General features: G+C 45.0%; 1 protein-coding gene across 2 annotated transcripts in view; it reads right to left on the minus strand.

Annotated features, from left to right (window-relative positions):
- The window catches only part of EPRS1 (glutamyl-prolyl-tRNA synthetase 1), a 42,084-nt gene that overhangs the window by 20,750 nt on the left and 2,016 nt on the right, over positions 1–19,318 (minus strand). For both annotated transcript variants that reach the window (XM_016165076.2, XM_036235448.1), the window contains exons 2-14: positions 19,221–19,305; positions 18,336–18,435; positions 17,349–17,505; positions 16,052–16,191; positions 14,668–14,762; positions 11,161–11,287; positions 10,281–10,473; positions 8,711–8,882; positions 7,871–8,104; positions 7,194–7,278; positions 6,744–6,803; positions 1,782–1,892; positions 96–232 (exon numbers count right to left, since the gene is read on the minus strand). In XM_016165076.2, coding sequence (XP_016020562.2) covers positions 96–232; positions 1,782–1,892; positions 6,744–6,803; positions 7,194–7,278; positions 7,871–8,104; positions 8,711–8,882; positions 10,281–10,473; positions 11,161–11,287; positions 14,668–14,762; positions 16,052–16,191; positions 17,349–17,505; positions 18,336–18,435; positions 19,221–19,305 — 1,696 coding nt within the window. The remainder of the gene's footprint in view (positions 1–95; positions 233–1,781; positions 1,893–6,743; positions 6,804–7,193; positions 7,279–7,870; positions 8,105–8,710; positions 8,883–10,280; positions 10,474–11,160; positions 11,288–14,667; positions 14,763–16,051; positions 16,192–17,348; positions 17,506–18,335; positions 18,436–19,220; positions 19,306–19,318) is intronic.

Genomic DNA, 19,318 nt, shown 5'->3' on the forward strand with positions numbered 1-19,318 from the left:
CAGCAACACGAAGAACTATACGTCGAGTAACTCTTAATGAGTAAATACAAAATGCGGTTTTCTTCCAAATCTCTTTGAAAGCGGACAGCTCTCACCTGTGTATCTTCGTGATGCTGACGTTGCCCCAGTTTATGAATGTCACCATCTCGCCCTCCGACAGCGTCTCCGCATCGGCGCCTTCGATGAACACTCTGGGGCTGTACCACACAGGCTTCAAGCCCACGTCGGGGTTCTGACGGGCGAAAAAGGAGGAGAAAGCTGGTTGAAACAACAACTCACTGCAGCCAGTGTGCAAAATTATTCTTGCTTCCATTTTATTCTTTAATCAACAAAAGCCATCTGTGTTCGTCTGAATACCAGCTCTGTGATAGCGGGCTGGCCGACCGACCCGTAAATAAAGCTAACAGAGCTGGATGCCCTGCCAGCCTAAATCATTCTGTTTTCAGGGCGACATAGGATCATTTGTCTGCTTCATGGTCCTCAGAATCTCACTGCTTTTGCAGTAAAGGAGAAAATAAAGTCATTTCTGACCAGTGGCTGCAAAGCATTATAGGACAACAGAGGCCGCCTTAGCAGGGACTTCTGGATCTCTCGTATTTTAGAAAACAAATTTTAAAGATAAAATTTTATATGTATAGATAAACTCCCTGCCTTGTCAGTATGTATTATATGAAAAAGAAAAAGAGATCTGGGGAATAAAAATAATCCTATACTTATTAAATTTCAGGGGTTTATTTTGGGCAGAATCAGAATGAAGAAAGTGTTAAGACCCTTTGAAATAAATGTTCAACAGCTTCTGTTCAATAACTGTTCAGTGGATGCACCAATGCACGTGAGAAAAATCAGCATGCTATAATAACTTATATTACACACGGGCGAGATACAGAACGCTCCGTGCGAGGAACGAGGATGACGAAAATGCCACAGATCAAACCAGGAAATCCGGACAGTCACGTAAAGCACATTTCCTAACCAATTAATTCTTTTTCAATAATGCGCAGTGATCTCGCTTATGCTATCTGAACATAGTCTTTTTAACAAACAAGCACCTTCACGAAGTTTTATTCTCACTATTCGAATTTTTAAATGTTCAGTAAACTTCATATTTAAGCTGACTGTCGTGGGTGACATCATACAGTAAACACCACTAGTCACCTAGCTGCACGGTCAAGATAAGATAAAGGCGAAGCCAAATGAATCAGGCACATGCACACACTTCCCAAATCGTATTAGGGCTCCCCTTAAAATAACTCGAATCTGTAAAATTAGAAAGTAGCTAACGTCATACACAGAAAGGCAATGGCTACACAAAGGCTGTACGAGGACACTGTAGAGCTTCATGGTGCACGTTAGCTCGCAGTGAGTCAGTCTAGAAATGACAGTGGTGAGGTTATGCGTGATCAGATTATCGGTACATAGGTGACTCCATGAACAGAATCTTGCTACATATTGAAAATACATAGAGACAACGCACAGAGCTTCAGTGAAAGGATCCACCTGTTCCAACCTCATCTTCCAAAACACCTCCAGGGGGAGATGAGTTTTGACTACAGGCTAAGCACTGAGTGCGAGTAACGGTTCTGTGTGGCGCGCTGCAGATTATCACTAGAACAGGTTTCTTCGGCCAGAAGTCCACAGCAGCATCTACTTCAGTTAGCATCAAATCCTGACAAGGACTGCTGACTACTAGGGGACGCCCACACGCCACGGCCGCCATGGCCGCCACGGCCCATTTTCCCTTCTCTAACAGAGAGGACAACGCGGTAGAACCGCGAGGTGACCTTCGGGTGTTTGGCCACTTCTTTCTTCTCCTCCTGCACTCCGGGGATGTCCACCGGGACCACCTCTTTCTTCAGCAACGCGACGTACCGCGGGGCCACCGGGTCGATGACCTGCAACGAATGCATCCTCGTGTTACAACGTTCTGGATGGACCTTTTGCGATTTCATAAGTAAAATAAAATGAAAGCACAGGAAAACTAACTGGCTTTTTTTGTTACTGCATTTACTAATGTTTTGGTTTATCTAGTAACTCTCCAACATTTTAATGTCAAGTAGAAAAGGGAAAAACAATCAAACATGAAGACTATGTGAAGGATTGAGTTCCTTTCCGAGAATAACTACTGACAGGTGAAAAGCCAATTAGTTAAAGCATTATATGAGAAATATTTTGAAAATAGTTTTTAACTCTGGTATTAGAAGGTGAGGAAAAATTATCCTTGTGGGGTTATATATTAATTCTACAGGAAAACATGATACTCAATTTTGCATTGTTCGAGAAGTCCATATTAAAGAAATATAGAAATAGATGTTTAGTATAATTTTTCATAATCAGTGTCATGTAACACATCACCATCAAAAGCAAAATAGCATTAGGTCACTATAATAAGGCAATTCTGTAGGTTAAAAGTATAAACGAAATACTTCTACTGGTCCGCATGCTATAGACAGGGCCTGCTGCGTTCCCAGCACGACCGAGGGCCTGGCACACACAGGCAGTCCACCGGAATCTGCAGACTGACCGAGCGAGTGGTCACCCTGCGCTCATCTGCTCTACCTCCCAAAGAGCAGCAGCACCACCTGGATCTGCTGCTTTTCACGTCACTGCTCGATTTCAAATGGTCCACGACGACGAAGCACAACAGCAGTGTTCGGACATAAATGAAGCACACGGAAGGATGTAGGCAGAAGCGAACGTACGGCCAGACAGCTCGGGAGGGAGAAGTGAGCGTCTTCCCATTGGGAGATGGGAAGTAGTGGTGTGGTTAACTGAACTGCAGTGTGTGTGTCTGGTTTTGAACTGGATTTCTGGTTTGCTTTGAGAATATTTTTCACCTTCTGAAAAGAATGATATTGTGGAAACTCTGAATGAGCTTGGAGAAGAAACCCGCCTCAGAGGGTCATTCCCAAAATCACTAGAAACTACTTCGGCCACCCTGGTCTGCTGCTCCTCAACGGCTTACACTTCACGCCGGCACTAAATCAGGACCAGTCTCTCCAAGTTTTCTGGTTCATTCTTTCCTTCTCTGAGGCTTAAAGGTCATTCTTACTAGTTAAGCGTTCTTTCTTTCAGCTTCTCCTGGGCTAGAATGAGCAAAGATTTAATTTGTGACCACTCAGTTCAGTACTTAAGCTGGTAAGATACAAGTGCTTTAAAGAAGTTGAAACTAGACAACCCAGCCTGAGATACTTCCTTCAGTTTTATCAACTGACAAAAGGAGCAGAAGACTGTTCCTCACACTTGACGAATGACGGGACTTGCTCCGGCACTGGCCGACACGACTTCCGGGCCACTTAACCCTCCGGGGTTAGGATTCCCGAGGTCTGAAGCTCGGAAATCTGTTTTTAACAAGCATTCCACAGGATGGTGAGGGGCAGATAAGTCTGTGAAACCTGGGCTTGAAAGAGTTCAGCCTTTTTCAGTTCTAAATTGTACACTTCTAAGAATCCCTGGACCAGTGGTTTTCAAAGTGCTCCAGAGAGTCTTAAGAATTACGAGGAGCTGGGGACAGACCCCAGAGGGACAAAGACAGGTGTGTGACTGAAAAGAACAGGGCTCTCGGTCCCCATCACACTCAAACTGGAACACACGCACTTTTGTGCACTGGGGTTACTCAACACTCTCTCATTTGAAGGGAAGACTTCCCTTCTTTGGGGGAGTGGAGAGAGAAGTCTCCACATACCTCGGCTACTAGCTGAGGGCAGCAAGCAAGGGGGCTGAGCTGAGAGTCAAGCTCTTTCTCCAAAGGAGCACGTAGAGGGCTCCGGCCAATCGGGAATTAACCCCCTGCCCTTTGGCAGAAGATGCTTTAGAGCAACACCGCGTCACTGAGGGAGAGCGTCCCAAGGGCGCCGATTCGGCCCTGTCCTTGGTGCTGACCTCGCGACGCCAGGGCGTTACAGTCAGTTCCCTGACGCTTCACTTACACTTACTTGCAGGAAAGACAGAACAAGCTACGAAACGAGAGAACGATCATTAGCGGTTAGGAGTGACGTGAGCCCTCAATGAGAGGCGTGCACCGCTGGGGACCGAGGGAGTGGAAGCGAAGGAAGGACCTCGAGATGCCACGCAGGCCGACGAGGAGGACCGCGAGCGGGGCGGCTCAGTTCGCTGCCGACCCAAACTCTAAACCGCGCTCGTTCCTAAGACGGTTCTTAATGATTAACGACCCCACAGACCGAGGACGACGAAGCGGCCTGAAAGACGCTCGTCCACTTCCAGTCCCTGCCACTCCCCGTTACGAAGACACGGAGGTTGGGTTTCCTTCAAGGCGCACGCCGAGAAGGGGCGGAGGGACAGGGGGCGCAGGGGCGACAGCCGCCGGGAAGCAGCCTCCTGCCCCCTGCAGCCGGAACTCCCTCCCCGACTCGGCGAGACGCTGCGTCTGGGTCGTGGCAGACCCCAGGGCAGCCGAGGGGAGACGGGGCGGCGAGTGAGCGTCTGACGCCAGGTGCGACGGCCCTGGACGTGGCTCTGAGGCCCGGCAGCCACCGCCCCCGGGAAAACCGCGTAATCTGACACGAGACGGGAGGCCACCGATGCGGGTTTCCGGGCCAGATGGCCCCACACCGAGGTGCGGCTGACAAGCCCAACTCTCTTCCTGAGGGCTGCCAGTCACTCCTTCTGTCCCTCACGTGACACACGAGCGGATACCCATCTGGAAAATGCCTCTAATGTCAAAGGAAAAAACAAAATAACCTGGAGGAAAGAGATAGTACGGGGGAAAAAATACTATTAGTAAATATTATGACCGTGGAACAGGAACAGGAAGTTATTTTGAAAGTTCAGAGAACAAAAGAGAGATCTGGGAAATAGGATAGCATAAATGAGTAACTCGAAGATGAGATAGAAAATAAGAGTATAAATAAAATTGGAGGACCAGTCGAGGAGGCCCAATATCTGCCGAGAAGAGTTCCAGAGAGAAGAAAATGTGGAGGAAAAAAAAAAAAGGAAGAAGAAAAAGAAAGAATTCAATGGCTGCTGGAGATGTTAAAAAAAAAGGGGGAAAAAAATGAAAAAAATGCAAGAAAACTTCCTAGAATTGACGGAGTTGAGTTTCCAGACAGGAAGCCGGATGTTCCTGCAACGGACGTGGAATTTCAAAGTGAAAACACAGGTGACACACGAGGTCTCGAGAACCTTCTTCATCCAGGCTCCCTCCTCGGGGAGCCAGGGGGTGCAGCAGAGCAACGCAGAACGGTGCGAGAGAGAGAGACGGGAGAGCAGGACCCCAACGCCCCACCATGGAGCGACAGTGAAGGGACCCCCGGGCGCCGGGGAGGGCGGCTGGGCCCCCCGACCTCGCCCCACCAGGGCGGCGCGGAGGCTCTGCCCAAGACGCCTCCAGTACCCGAAGCATGTGAACGTTTTGGGAGGAAAGTTACGACAAAGAGTTTGAGACGAAATCAGAAAACGAAACAAATGAAGAGGAAAAAAGCAATTGGTCAACTCCAGAAAACCAACGAGTTAGGAGAAAGAGTAAGAAACCTAAAGCATCGCCTTCCAAGAATGGACCAAAACGGAAGCATCGAGCAGCGACACACAACTCGCTCAGAGATGCAGGCAGCGAGTTCCAAAAAAAATCACCTAGAAGAGCCGGAGGCAATGTATCTAGGAAAAGGAAAGGAAACGAGACGGGGGGGTGTGCGGCTCATCTAACAGACCCTACAGAACCGATTTCAGTGAAATGTACTTCACATATTTGAACTAAGAATACGCATATTCCTTCATGAAAACTTACAACTTTTAAAATTTGGATTATTAATAAAAAGTACATTAACGCTGCCTGTAAATTCCACTCGTATTTATTATTAGTAACTGCAGCAACAGAAAGAACCAATTGATTCCTTTACGTATTGAAAAACTGACTAACCACAAACAGACCAAATAAAACAAATTCAAGACACATCATGCGACAAGCAACTACTTCTTGAGGCAAGGCATCAGCACAATCAAGCAGCAATACAAAAAAAAATTAAAAAAAAAAAGATTTCACAGAACACAATCACAGAAACCATAATGTAAAACGTGGCACTTGAATGATTTGCCTTATCATAGCGTCTAAGCGTCTGCTTCCAATTTAGTAATGAACAGTGTCGATATGCAATATTCCTCTTTTGACTTTCGCTTTAACAGTTAAGAAACTAGATTCGATGAGGCAGGAATCATAATTAATAAACCTTCAGTACAGCTCAATGACATATATAACTTGAAAACTGTCCTCTCAGCACACGGGGGAGCAGTAGGGTGGAATCAGCCAAATCTTCCATTTGCCACTAAGAACACGGGAGCACGTGTTTTTTAAAACGTTTTCGATGGATGTGCATAAGCAAGTCTTTTACGTAAATGTGATTGTGCTTTAAGGCTGAGTAACAGCTCGGGCTATGACACGTGACAAGCTGGAAGCTATGTGCTAAGTAAGCAAATAAAAGCGTTACGGAATACCTTCTTACAGAGAGCTCGCAGCTTGGAAGCAGAAAAATGAAATGCAAAGTGTTCATCAAAGATTTAAGGAAGAAACTGTCACTGTCCCCCGTAACTCCCGGTTTGCTCGTTTTCATCGCTGTTAGTCATTGGGTATTAGTAGGCTTAATGCTCTATGTTTAAAAAAGGAAAACATTCCATTTTCCTGAAGTCTGCAAACTGACAAGATTCTTCACAAACTTTTCTCTACAGGGAGCACACTGATGACGTCCACACGTGGGCGCTAGGCGTGAGAGACGAGGGTGAGTCCAAACACGTACCTTTTTGTTGAATGCCCAAATTTTGTCCCATTCCATGTTCACGACCGAACGTGAGGAGCCCTGGAAGAACAGGAATACGATGACTTAAAGGAAAAGGAGGATTCTTTAGAATGTTTCCTTTAACAAGCTATGCCTGTTAGAAAAAATAATTACTAGCAAGCGTATTTGCACTGGGGTATATACACTTTGTCACGCACCGACTAATCTGGTTATCCTGAACGGGCAGGTGTTTCACCGGGGAAGAGGACTGGACTGCCTCTGCCCCACCCGAGCTTAGGGGTGTAGGACCTCCTCAGTTTCCCACCATAATAAACAGTGCCAAACAGAGTCTTTTTGAAAATTCTGCCCTTGCACTGTAAGGAACTAACGACAGAAAGGACGAGAATAACAAAGATGAAAGCAGCAGGATCCGCGCTTGACAACTCCAGCAGAGAGGAAAGCGCGACGCACCTGGGCGGCGATGAACTGCTTCAGCCCCTCGACGGTCAGCCCCCTTCTCAGGACTCCACGGACCGTAGGGAACCTCGGGTCGTCCCTGGGAAACGGACATTTTTAAGCTCCAAGGAGATTTTTTTAATGTGTGGTTGCACAGAGTGCAGAAGACCTTAATAAACGCTATTACGTTCCGCTCATACACACAGAGTAAGAGCTGGTGATATGATTGGACAGATCCCAATGGCACAGAGCCCAAGTTCACGGCGGAGGAAAACCGCCTCCAGCAGCAGCTCTCAGTGAAGCGCACGCAGTGCCGAGGCCAGTGAACACACACTCGGGGAACGACACGAGGGCACATCTTCAGATATGGTGAACCCACGCACGAAAACGTCGCTTGCTTTCTATTTCACAAACGGTCCCGGTCCCTATTCTGCATATGCCCAGGAGCCCAGGTCTCCAAACACCAGACTCACAACTGCTCCTCCATCAAACGCTGAGACCGGCGGAGGGCGAGTCCTCGTGCGTCCCCCCGCCGAGCACCACGCTTCACAGCGGAGGTGTCTGCAGCCCTCACCCCAAGGGGAAGGGGACCCAGGGCACTGGAGGAAGTGAGGACAGGGACGGCAACCCCACAGAACTCCCCGTCCCGCCTCCCACCACCCCGCCTCTAACGCTGGGCGACGGTGACGTACCATCCGTCTACCAGTCCTTCGTTGACAAACCATGTGAGTTTTCTCTTCGACAGCACTGTGTTGTTGAGATTTAGCCGACTGTACTCCCAAATATATGGTTTTCTTATGCCTAAAGCTTCAATGATCCAGTAAAACTGCTCGTCTCTGTCATGGTACTCTGTGGTCCTCAGGGCGTGCGTGACGCCTTCGATGCTGTCGACGATGGGGCAGGCGAAATCGTAGGTCGGATAGACACTGGAAAAGAAACGGAACATTCTGAAAAGCAATGCAAAGGATCTTACCCTTTCTATCTTAAAGGCATTAGAAACAGCAATACTAATTTGAAATATGATTCTTTAAGAATTTTAAAAAACTGACATGATCATGACTCATAATAATCTAAGTATATTAAAACATTATCAGACTTTGAGAACAATGACCCAGTTACCTACTCAATATTCAAAGAGAAAAGGTGAATCTGCAATTGAATGAACTGGGCATTGGCATCGCAAATTCTACAATGACCAACGCATGTGGTGTTAGGAACCAATAAACAACATACGTGATAATGTTAAGGAGATTCGGCTTTTCACATCTTAATCCTACACTCGAGCACACTGAACTACTTGCGTCACTAACTACACTCAAGAACGGCGTCTTCCTCCGAACAGCAACGTCGGGCACACTCGCCAGCGTCTACAGGCGGGCGTCACCGCACGACGCAGTGTGGCTCCAGGTGGCGGCGGGGGCACGGCCCAGGCCCGTGGCCCTGAGCGTGGGCGCAGACCGGCCCCCCGCCCACCGTGCAGCGGCTCCGCTCACAGGGGGCCAGCGGTGTGCGTGACGCGGGGTGGCACTCACTTGTGCTTACTTCCGGTCCGCGGGTGCGGCTGCGTTTTGCAGCGGTACAGGGTGGGGTCCCGCATGCAGCCGTTGTTGCTGCTCATGTCGATCTTGGCCCGCAGACAGCAGGCCTGCCCGAGCTGGCTGCCCTTCTTCATTTCCTCCCACATCTGCAGGTTCTTCTCGACAGCTATGGGGTGAGAGTTACAGTACAGTTTATCTAGCGTGTTCCCAATCGGGCTGAATCCGAATTATTTTGACAGTCCTGTAATTTGATATACAGTCACATGTTTGGGTTTTACATCATAAGCAAACCCCACGAGTTTAAAGGTACTGCCAGTTTCAACATCGGATGCCAAATGTAAACGCGTTATTTCTTATGCAGAGGTCTCTCGAACCCCGCGGGACGTGCGTTCCGTACACCTGACCTAGAAGTCGAGTCAGTGCGTCCCGCCAACCCTGCGACGCAGGCTACGACAGAAGCCTGCGGCCGGAAACTGTCTCCCATCCGAAGCCGCCCTCTCTCCCAGCACCGGCGGCCCCGCTCGCCCAGGTAACACTGTGCCTTTGAAGCAGAAGCGTCCTGTTCCTTTGCTGCTCAGGGGACAGACCGGTCTGGCCCGGCCCGCGGGGCCCACAGGCGTCGGCGCTGCAGCCCGTGCCCGTCTGAAGAACACGGCTCGGGCTGAGAGCCTGAGCCCGGGGACTCCCTCAAAGCCCCTTCGGTCACTCCCGAAGGCAGCAGGACGCTGGGAGCCGAGAAAATGAGAGATGACAGAAAACAGACAGCAATACAAGTTTAACCCCAGGAAAAAGAGCTCCCTGTGACTAGGGTCCTGTCCAGGGCGGAACATGGAAAACCTGCCCCATATGGATGAAAAAAAGCAACGATTCTCTGTAGAAATTCTACTGAGGACATGATGGAGTCTTTATCTGCTCTCAAAGAATCAAGTTAGGTCTAAAAGTCCAGTTGCTACCTAGCTCTAAAAATGGAAACTTAAAAAAATAATACTTCTGTAAGAATCCGAATTTACTATACTTCCCAAATGTCGCACTGAAGAGGTCTGAATAGTGTGGAAGTTCTGGGAACATAATCGCAGAAGGAAAATAGCCTGACTGTGAAGCTCGGGGGACAAGTAATGAGTAAGAAAGATGGTTTTTTGTCAAGTGATATTCCAGAGATATAGAATAAATAACAAGCGTACGTATCACGTTCACATTTACTCACATGCTGAAAGGAAGACCTAGGTACGAATAGCACGATCAGCAAACATTTTAGAAAAACTGAGCATGTGGGAAAAACACGAAGCCGCCGCAGAAGGCATCGTCTGCACGGAATGAATGAAAACGCGAACGGCCGCACAGGGAAGCGCTGAAGGCACACGCTCCACGTGCGGCCGCCAGGCGAACCAGACGGCGGCGAGGCGGATGGCAAGGAAAAGGGGTCTCTACGAGATGGACTGACGCGGGGCTCGTCTTCCCGAAGGCGAGTCACACCAGCATCCTTCGCCGGAAAGAAACCACGCTCTACTAGAGACGCGGAATGCGAGCCTATCGACTGAACTATAGAACACTAAATGTGCCTCACAGTTGCCTCTGTGTTTGGATTCTATCCTCTGCTCGCGCTCGGCTTTCATCTGCTCGGCGGGAGTGTCGTCCACGTAGGCCTTGCCTTCCCGGATCAGCTTCTCTGCGTACTTCATTATCGCCTCGAAGTGATCCGACGTGTACGTGAACTGATCGGGCTTGATGTGCAACATCGCAACGTCTTCCAGGATCACCTGCAATGAGAATCCCAAAGACCCGCCGGTTTATCTGTTGCATTTCCGTGTGTATTTGCAATCCTTGACACTGCATTTGGGCAAATGTAATAATACACCATCAGTCTTACATAGCCTGAAAATGGTTGTGGAAGTTGCACGATATTAGCTCATAAAAGAAAAAAAAAAGATTCAGTACACTAGTCTCCAAATTTTCAGCTGAGAAAGCTGATCTTATGCTGGAGCTTTCCATTTACTCTGGAAAAGCTCGTTTTTACTGGTTGTACTGACAATCGTTTGCCCTGTCTTCGGATACATTGCAGTGCTTCTGAATGACGAGGACATAAGAGGCTGGGAAACCTTCACATTTTCCAAAGCTATTTAGTGTCTGTTTCATTCACAAACTTAAAAATGATACGACAAAAAAGAAACCTGCCAATTCATTTAAGGAATCGGTACTTGGAGGAAAATGTGGCACTTAGGTGAACTCTATAACTGAGCAACAAAGAAATAAATTGAAGTTTTTTTTTCTGGTATGGCAGCTCAGCATTTCGTGGCTCAGGTCTCAGACACAGAATATACAAAGGAAGGGGAAAGCAGCTATGAGAACAAACGGAATGTAGGATTCTGGTGCCGTGAAGGTATCGGGTCACCCTCTAATTTCAATGAACTTTTCTGACGAAGGGTCATCACTACACCTTTAATTACCTTCTCAAAATCTTCCTTTTCTTTTTCAGGATTTGTGTCATCAAATCTCATGATCAGTTTCCCTTTAAAGTTAACCTGGTAGTGCTGGTTCAGAAGAGCAGCTTTTGCATGCCCAATGTGTAAGTAACTAAAACAAAAACATTTCACAAAGACACTCATTAACATGTTTTAACTAAAGACTTAAACTTAACCTTTTTTGAGGAGACGAGAACTAAACAAAACTCCTTCTAGTTGGTAGTCCACTCATATTTTATTTTCTAACAAGAAGTACTGTGATAGAAAGTCTGACCCTGACAGGAAGGGAAAAAAAAGACTATCACATTTATAAAATAATCATAATAATTTCATATGTAAAATCTCACGGAGACAAGTTATTTACACACATTACAACCTTAAGGAGAATCTTCTTTTTCTTTATTTACAGAGGAATAAACAGTCGTTTAGTTAGAGGGAAATTACTTCCCAGACTGTTTAAACGCGACACAGCAGGGCATCGTTAGTGGGACCCGATGCTCCCGAGAACTGGCATCCACTCACTCACGCGAGCAAGGAGGACCAGGACCAGGGTCGCCAGTGTTGCTGTGATAACCGCGTCAGAGGATCAGGGACACAGAAAAGCTACTTCGGTTTAACTAGAAGCGTCAATAAAAGGATTTTAACTAAAGGATCTTGAAGTTCTCATCCAATACCAACACGCCACAAATCACACCCTATGAAAACGCCATTCTCCTCCCGTGGGCAGGTGACAATGATAAGGAATAAAATAAATCAGAGGCACCGTTGGTAACGGTGCACATCGACATTCTCCTCTATCGACGAGGTGGGTAAAAGGTCCCATCTTATACCACTAGTGTTGGAAACACACTTTGTAGGGCAGCAAACAAGGCATGAATCATGGAAGCTCTCGCTGATTTTTATTAGTTTCAATTAATGACGCTAGCTGCAGGCACACTGTCCCCCCCACACACACCTCTGTCTCAGTTGGTATCAACTGGGGAGGAAAAATACACCACTTTGTATGTCTTTATATCAATTTTAAAAACAATCCTTTAGAAATTCAGATGGCATTCTGGATCAATGATTCACTTTTAAGAAGGATTAATATGCACAGGTTAATGCAGACAAGTACAATGCAATACATTTAAGGTTATTCAAAACTTTCTGCACAAAATAAAGGGCTATAAGAGGTATCCCCGATGAGATTCTAGAACAGAAAAAAGAACATTAGAGAAAACTAATGACATCCAAAAACAGTATGGAATTTAGAAGATAAAATCTCAGTATTGGCTCTTTCGTGGTGACAAAGGTCCCACGTAAATATGGGACATTACCATTAAGAAAAGCTGTGTGAAGGGTATATGGGAACTTTTCGTACTATTTTATCAAAGTTCCAGTAAATTTAAAACTATTCTACAATAAAAAAGTTGTATTAAAAACAAAATAGAGAACCCATAACATGCTATACTCACTGTTAAGAAGAAAAGACCGATAATCACTGTCTGCCTACTGTATGAAAGTTAAATGTGCGAGGCTTTACACACGGGAATAAATTTAAAAGGGGCGATGATATCAAACCATTCTTGCAAAGATGTGATTTCTAAATCTGAATTAATGCGTGCAGTTGTAACTTTTTAAAATCTCGAGAAAGCTAACAGGACTAAAATATTCACAAGATAAATAATCAGCCCAAGACAACTTATATCAAAATAGCTGAAGAAAATGAGACTCATGCTGCTTTAGATAGAACTGATGCTAAACTGGGCTTCTCCCACATTTAACAGATGTAAGTATATAATTTTAAGCAACATGAACTGTAGAGCCAGAGTGTAGGCTTGAGTTGGCAAGTTACTAAACGCTGTATGAATCAGTTTTGTAAAATGGAGAGTGGAGATGATCACAGTTCCTGCCTCAGGGAGCTGTTAAGATGAACAGAGTCACTATACGAGACATGCTTGGTAGTTTTTACACATTAACAGGCTCTACACAAATGTTAGTTAAGAATAAAAATGATATTCTAGTCTTTCATGCAAGACAGAGGAAAAAAAAAGATTAAAAAATTGAAGAATTCTTTAGTAATATAAGGGGATAGTATCAAAATTTTGAATATTTTAAAAACCTGAACATTGATTTATAGTCCAAATCCCAAAACCGTATTCAGCCAAGAGCACGGTCTCTGAAAGTGACGTAAGTTAGAACAGATACACGTATTTTATACAGTGAATGATAAACACAGGGCGCTCGCCATTCAAGAAGTGACAGGAAGTATAAAAGATTCAAAGGCGGCAAATGGCATAACTATGAACAACCACCGCTAAGAAAGTGGCTTTTCTTAAGCCACTGAACTCACTACCCACTGGGACAACCGTGAACTCTCACACCAAATACACCGAATACTGGGTGCGAGGGACTTATACCCCAGAAGAGGTATAAGTCATGGCTGATTCCACTCGGCCGACTACCAATCATGTAATGATTTAGTCTGTACATTTTCCAGAAGCATTATTTCTCTTTCATCTCCGTCTACCTGTCCTTTATTTCACTGCCTCAATCAACAAACTTAGAAAAGCAGAAAGAAAATGTGGAATGCCAATACTGATTTTGCGGTCAATGGTGCTTACGAAAAACTTTTAAAGAATTATCAAGAACAGTTGAAATAAAACTGTTTCCTATCTGCCACTTTTATTGTCTACACATTCCATTGACCACAGATGGGTAAAAATTTGGCTATAAAAAAAATCTAAAATCACATGCGATTTGGAAAAAAATAATCATCTCATGTATAAAACGTGGCCTACTACTTCTCGAACGGCTAGGTTCCTGAGGCTGCTTTAATGAGAGGCATTTTGTTCTATGAACGTCACGGGGAGAGGTCTATCACAAGGCCTGCTTCAGAGGAGCTGACAGGTGAGCAGAGGCGGGGGTTCCACCTGCCTGGGGGTGCTGGGCGGTCTCTCTTTTCCTAACGAGCGAGTCGAATACTAGTATTTCCTCAGGGTGCCAAGAGTGAAAAGGCTTGGGAAACCTGCTAATCATAATCATAATCATAATAAAAAAAATCGAATAGTAATTGGCTTTTTGGGACTCCCCTTCCGTTATTTAGGGGAAACACATAACTTAAAAATAAATTCTATTATAACTTCTATTGCTCATAAAAGGATTGCTCAGGGTACAAATACAAATCCTTATTAAACAAAAGCCTAAAAATCTCAAAGCATAAATGACACTGAAGGCTTTCTATTTATGGATATTTTGCTATTATAATTAAATTACTATCTGGGGTAAAATACAAATGTCATCTCGTCTATTGATTTAATAAACTAAAACTACAAATTTAATACGTTAAATGTCAATAATTAAGAAAGCATTAGAATGTGTAGAATTTTAACTCCCACAATGAAAATCTTACTTATTTCATTTTATATTATTAACCTATTATTAAAAATATTCGATAATGTCTAAAGATTTTCCACCATATTCTATTGTAACTTTTAAGTTATATTTTCTTACCCACTGGCCTCTGGAGGAAATCTGACAGTAACTTTTCCCATCTCAGCACCCGGAAGCTCAACAAATTTCCCAACATCCTGCTTTTTCTCAGGTGCCTACAAAGCAGAACAAAAACAAACGCAGTTTTATGGTTAAACGTTTAAGAACAGTACCCACTACGTCCCAGACAGGGTTATAAGAAAAATGGCTAGCATAGCATCTTTGCACCTGAAGCCTCAACATCTTGTAAAGGAAGGAGATAAACCCAAATACCAGTAACAGACACGTATACATTCAGGGTGCTGTTAAAGGAGGCCGTTAACGGTTCATCGACAGCATCTAGGGTCATCGGGAAAAGCGTCCAAGGAGGTAGGAACTAAGCCGGAAAATAAGTGGCTGTGTGTCAGATGGACAGCGTGCAAAGGCGTCCACTCCGAGGGAAGGCGCGACAGCGCAGGTGAGACCCGAAGGCAGGGGAGGGCAGAGCGGCCCGTGGACGGTTAGGGAAGCCGGGGGCCGCGCCCGTGGCCGAGATCATCGATTAGGTCCAAATGTGAACGTCGTAAGCCTGGTTTTTACGTTGTAGGCGATGGGAAGTTCTCAGGAGTAATGGACCCATTTATTTGTATTTTCTAATATGATACCCAGGACAGCACAGTACAGCAGCTGAACTAGGAACAAAGAGACCAAAGAAGGAAAACTCAGTGATGAGACTATGATATTAAACCAAGCAGAGGGTCGTGAGGCCTCAACGAAAACCAACAGCAGTGGAGACAGAAACCAGATGGACAGAGGTGAGAAGTAACATCAGGACTTGTCGACCGGTCAGACGTGGAAAGGAGTGAAGGGCGAGGGGGGATTTTTAGGGAAACTGAGGGGGCCGCAGGGTCTTGATCCAAGCACGGAGAGGCTTGCAAAGTTCACTGCTTCGGGAAGTCTCTGAATCCTGAGTTTACTACACAAGCGTCATATGCAGAACAGACCAAAGCAGAGGCGACTCGGGCTGGGGGAGAGGAGCGTTGTGACTGTCCTCTAGTCACACCCTCCAGGGACTCGGCAGACGGGCTTGGCAGACGCCCAGGACTCCACGGTCGACGGCTCAAAAAATCAGAGAACAGGAGACTCAGGAGGAGAAAAAGTTGGTGTAACTATGAAATCACAAGACTGCAGTTGTTTGAAGTTTGGATGTCCTGAGGGACACGTACTGGAAGCTCATAATCTTCTAGACACGTAATTATGAAGACTGAGGCTTTACGGCGTTTCACAGGCATAAAGGCAAGCCAAGACTTAACGATGGCGGATTCGTCCAAAAGGATCGTTTTTCATTTGTGCAAAGAAAATAAACGACACATAGGTCTGGGGTGTCAGACAGGTATGTCAGCACCAACAAAAATAAAAGGCTTACCGCTTTGCCTTTGGCGGCTGGGACCGTCCACTTGGCACCCACTGACCGGAAGGCCTGCTGGGCTTCGAGAAAGCCAAACCAGCGCTTCACGTGGACTGGCACTTGGTTCTGCTCCAACTGTCCTTGCCATGCAGCATTTCCTGATGGCAAACGTCATTTTAAAACCAGTCAATAAACCTGCAACTCCCAGATCAAAGTCCCGCTCACGGTTAATTTATAGAAAAGGAGACAATTACCACTCCCAGATCAAAGTCCCGCTCACGGTTAATTTATAGAAAATGATACAACTGCAACTCCCAGATCAAAGTCCCGTTCACAGTTAATTTATAGTAAATGAGACAACGCAGTTGTGTTTTCTAGGATGAGATTTTAAAAATCTGGGCATACGGTGGTGACATGTCCTCTAATACCTGAACGTATTTTACAGAATTCATAAAGTTAATCAAAAAGTTTTCCAGTTCAGTTCACTGAAGCGAACACTAGACCCTGCCCCAGCCACCACCACGCACCCACTCGAAGGCCAATGTGGCCACAAAGCTACGTCAAGACATTATTTGCCCTTTGCGAATGTTAAGTCAAAAATCAAAACATGCAAAAATGTCACAATAAACCTACAGATGAAAAGGTCTAACCAGAAAAGGCCTTCGCTTTATGTTGGGTTTTACTACAATTTAATTTGGAGAGAAGTTTTAAACCACAAAAAAGTATGGAGATTAAAAAAACACACACACACATAACTTGATTTAAAGAATAATAAAACATTTTTGCTTGTTTGCTTCAGTTTTTTTTTTTATGGGAAATAAAATTTAAGCCCCCCCTTGTACCTATCATCAATCCCATATTCTCACCTGTCGCAAGCTAGCTGCAGAAGATGGAAAAGGCGACCTCGGAGAGGAACGACTCCAGGCCGCCCCGCCACCCCCTCATGCTCCCCTCCCGAGCGACCAGACAGCAGCGCCCGGAGGAAACTAACGGCCGAGACGGAAGAGGAGCTGACGCAGTGGGGACGAGGGCTCAGCTCCCTCGGCAGGAGCGACGCCAGCTCCAAAGCGAGATGGGAGGGGAGGCGGCAAAAGAGACGTGACCACGTCCAGGGACGGCGGAGGACAGGGAGTTTCTGGGATTGGACGGGGATAAAGCAGCCAGGGTGGTCGCTCCTTTGGAAGAAAGTCCTAAGTCACTGCCCTTAGATGGACAGATAGATGGTCACGTCCACTCGCAGAAGTGTGTGTACTTCTTATCCAGCAATTAATTAAATAATTAAAGTGGAATATCCGTCAAGAAGAAGTACTGATACCTTTCAGGGCGGCCCAAACACACACATCCGCTAAGCTCAAGGAGTTTCCAACTAAGTATGTTCTCAGAGACAGGCAGTGACTGAGCTCATGGATCGCAGCGGCAAACAAATCACATGAATTCAATTTGGTAGCACTAAACTCCAACCAGTGATCGATCTGTGAACACAAAGACAGGAAGGAAATGCAGCCCGGAGTTTAAACGAAAGCACCAACCACAGTTAGTACCATGACTTTCTTATCTCAGCGACAGAATTTACCATTACGTGGATTTCATTCTGATGCCTGGGATCTAAACTGGCCCTTAAATAAACACACTGTGTTATTTTTCTTTGCTTTCTCTTTTTTTGCACGGGCACTGAGGGATACTTCCCGGAAGAAAAAGAAAGGTGAGAACTGGCAGCAGGACCGAGCTGATTGGACCCAACAGGTAGCACCCAGTCAAACAGATTCACCCACTTGCAGAATATAACAGTAAATACTTGTAAACTATTCTTTGTATTTTGAATTTGATGCTATGTAGGAAAGCTAGGATCTAAATGCAGTACTGAAAATTCATCTACCATTGCTATAATTAAGGAATATACTTAGAAAGGAAAATGGAATCCAAACAATGTATATAAGCCTGGCAAACCTCCTAATTTGTCTGGGGCTGTTGCCTCAACTGTAAACTATGGGGTTTGCATAAGATCGTCTAGCTAGTCACATCCAGCTATGAAATTCCAGGTATCTAGAAAGAGGAAGAAAGGACTCAATAACCCAACAAGACAGCTGGTATGTGATTAAAAGTTCAACTTGAGGAGCTAAGAGTTTCTTCCTGAAAATAAAAACAGGATGAGAATTCCTCAACTTGGTCTGTCTGTAACTAACACTCTGTTAATATCCTTATGGAGCATAACGGTACATAATCCAACAGTGAAACAATGCTCTCACAAGAGCGGAAGCACAAACCGAAACAAAACACACCCGAGAGGATGCTCGGTCCTCACCTCAGCGTGTTCCATCAGGTTGGCGCCATAGAGCCCAGCTGTGGCTGCAACTCTAGCCAGGTAGCGCAGGATGGAATTTATGTCTGTGAACGCCACGTTTCTAGAACATAAACACGACATGGAGCACTGTCACGGCTCTAGCAAATCGGTTAAGAGTCATGAGACATAAAAAAAAAATTAAACAGATCTAATTTGTTCTTTACTGTTTCTATTATGTTCCAATTAGTTCTGAAACTGTCAGCTAAATCCAGCAACTAACTTCAGAGTAGACTCTATGATATATCATTCTCTTATTAGTTTCTACATGTCTCTTCAGTGGTGAAAATATCAAACTATAATTGGGCTACTGACAATAACAGTGGTTTAAAATAAATCAAGGCAACAAAGCCAAGGATAGATTATCATAAGGAAGCTAGTTTTAGCAACTTCCGGGCGAAGATGGTAGATCGAACTTTATCAAAATTGTTTTGTAAAAATTATTTCTAAAAAAGACATCAAACTATAAAGAAAAAGCAACTAAGGAGAAGTAACAATAAAATAATTAGAAAATAAGTAGCAATAAAATAATTCTTACCAAATTTATTTATTTCCTATTACTGATTTTAAACATTTCACATTTTCTACCAGAATAAATTACAATATAATTTAAAATCCTCGTGTGTCAATCTTTCTGTACATTTCTAGTTTCTTTTAAATAGATTACGAGTGGAATCAGATTGCCTGCTGACAAATATGAGAGTCTAGATACAGTTCTTTTAGAACGAAGAAAGAATATTTCTCTCTAGGGACAATCTACCAATTAGCAAAGAAACAAGCCCGCAACGTTTAATCCCGAGTATTTTTAAAACGCTGTTCAGTACTGAAAACAGATATAAAAGCACTTACTCAGACACATGAAGAACATTTTCTTTCCCTTCCTCAACGGAAATGCTGACATTGTCCTTCACATGTTCTACTGCCAGCAAAGCGCCTAAAAATAAGAT

This window comes from Rousettus aegyptiacus, unplaced genomic scaffold (assembly GCF_014176215.1).
Source record: "Rousettus aegyptiacus isolate mRouAeg1 unplaced genomic scaffold, mRouAeg1.p scaffold_m13_p_18, whole genome shotgun sequence".
NCBI classification, from domain to species: Eukaryota; Metazoa; Chordata; class Mammalia; order Chiroptera; family Pteropodidae; genus Rousettus; species Rousettus aegyptiacus.